At 64.3% G+C, this 305-nt stretch overlaps 1 protein-coding gene across 1 annotated transcript in view; it reads left to right on the top strand.

The window, feature by feature from the left end:
• The window catches only part of LOC104492277 (rho GTPase-activating protein 35-like), a gene marked incomplete at its 3' end in the record, with an annotated part of 3,386 nt that overhangs the window by 2,483 nt on the left and 598 nt on the right, over nt 1–305 (top strand). The window contains exon 5 of the mRNA XM_010134807.1: nt 1–301. This exon is cut by the window's left edge and continues 27 nt beyond it. Coding sequence (XP_010133109.1) covers nt 1–301 — 301 coding nt within the window. The remainder of the gene's footprint in view (nt 302–305) is intronic.

Raw genomic sequence — 305 nt, 5'->3', positions numbered from 1 at the left:
CCACCAGAAGAACCCGCTGGCGGACGCCAACATCGACCGGCTCAACCTGGTCATCCTGGGCAAGGACGGGCTGGCCCGGGAGCTGGCCAACGAGATCCGCGCCCTCTGCACCAACGACGACAAGTACGTGCTGGAGGGCAAGATGTACGAGCTGTCGCTGCGGCCCATCGAGGGCAACGTCCGGCTGCCCGTCAACTCCTTCCAGACGCCCACCTTCCAGCCCCACGGCTGCCTCTGCCTCTACAACTCCAAGGAGTCACTGTCCTACGTGGTGGAGAGCATTGAGAAGAGCCGCGATTCCACCC

This window comes from Buceros rhinoceros, unplaced genomic scaffold (assembly GCF_000710305.1).
Source record: "Buceros rhinoceros silvestris isolate BGI_N320 unplaced genomic scaffold, ASM71030v1 scaffold37954, whole genome shotgun sequence".
In the NCBI taxonomy this organism is placed as follows: domain Eukaryota; kingdom Metazoa; phylum Chordata; class Aves; order Bucerotiformes; family Bucerotidae; genus Buceros; species Buceros rhinoceros.
Note: the sequence above shows the minus strand (reverse complement) of the source record. Positions and strands in the feature narration are given on the sequence as shown.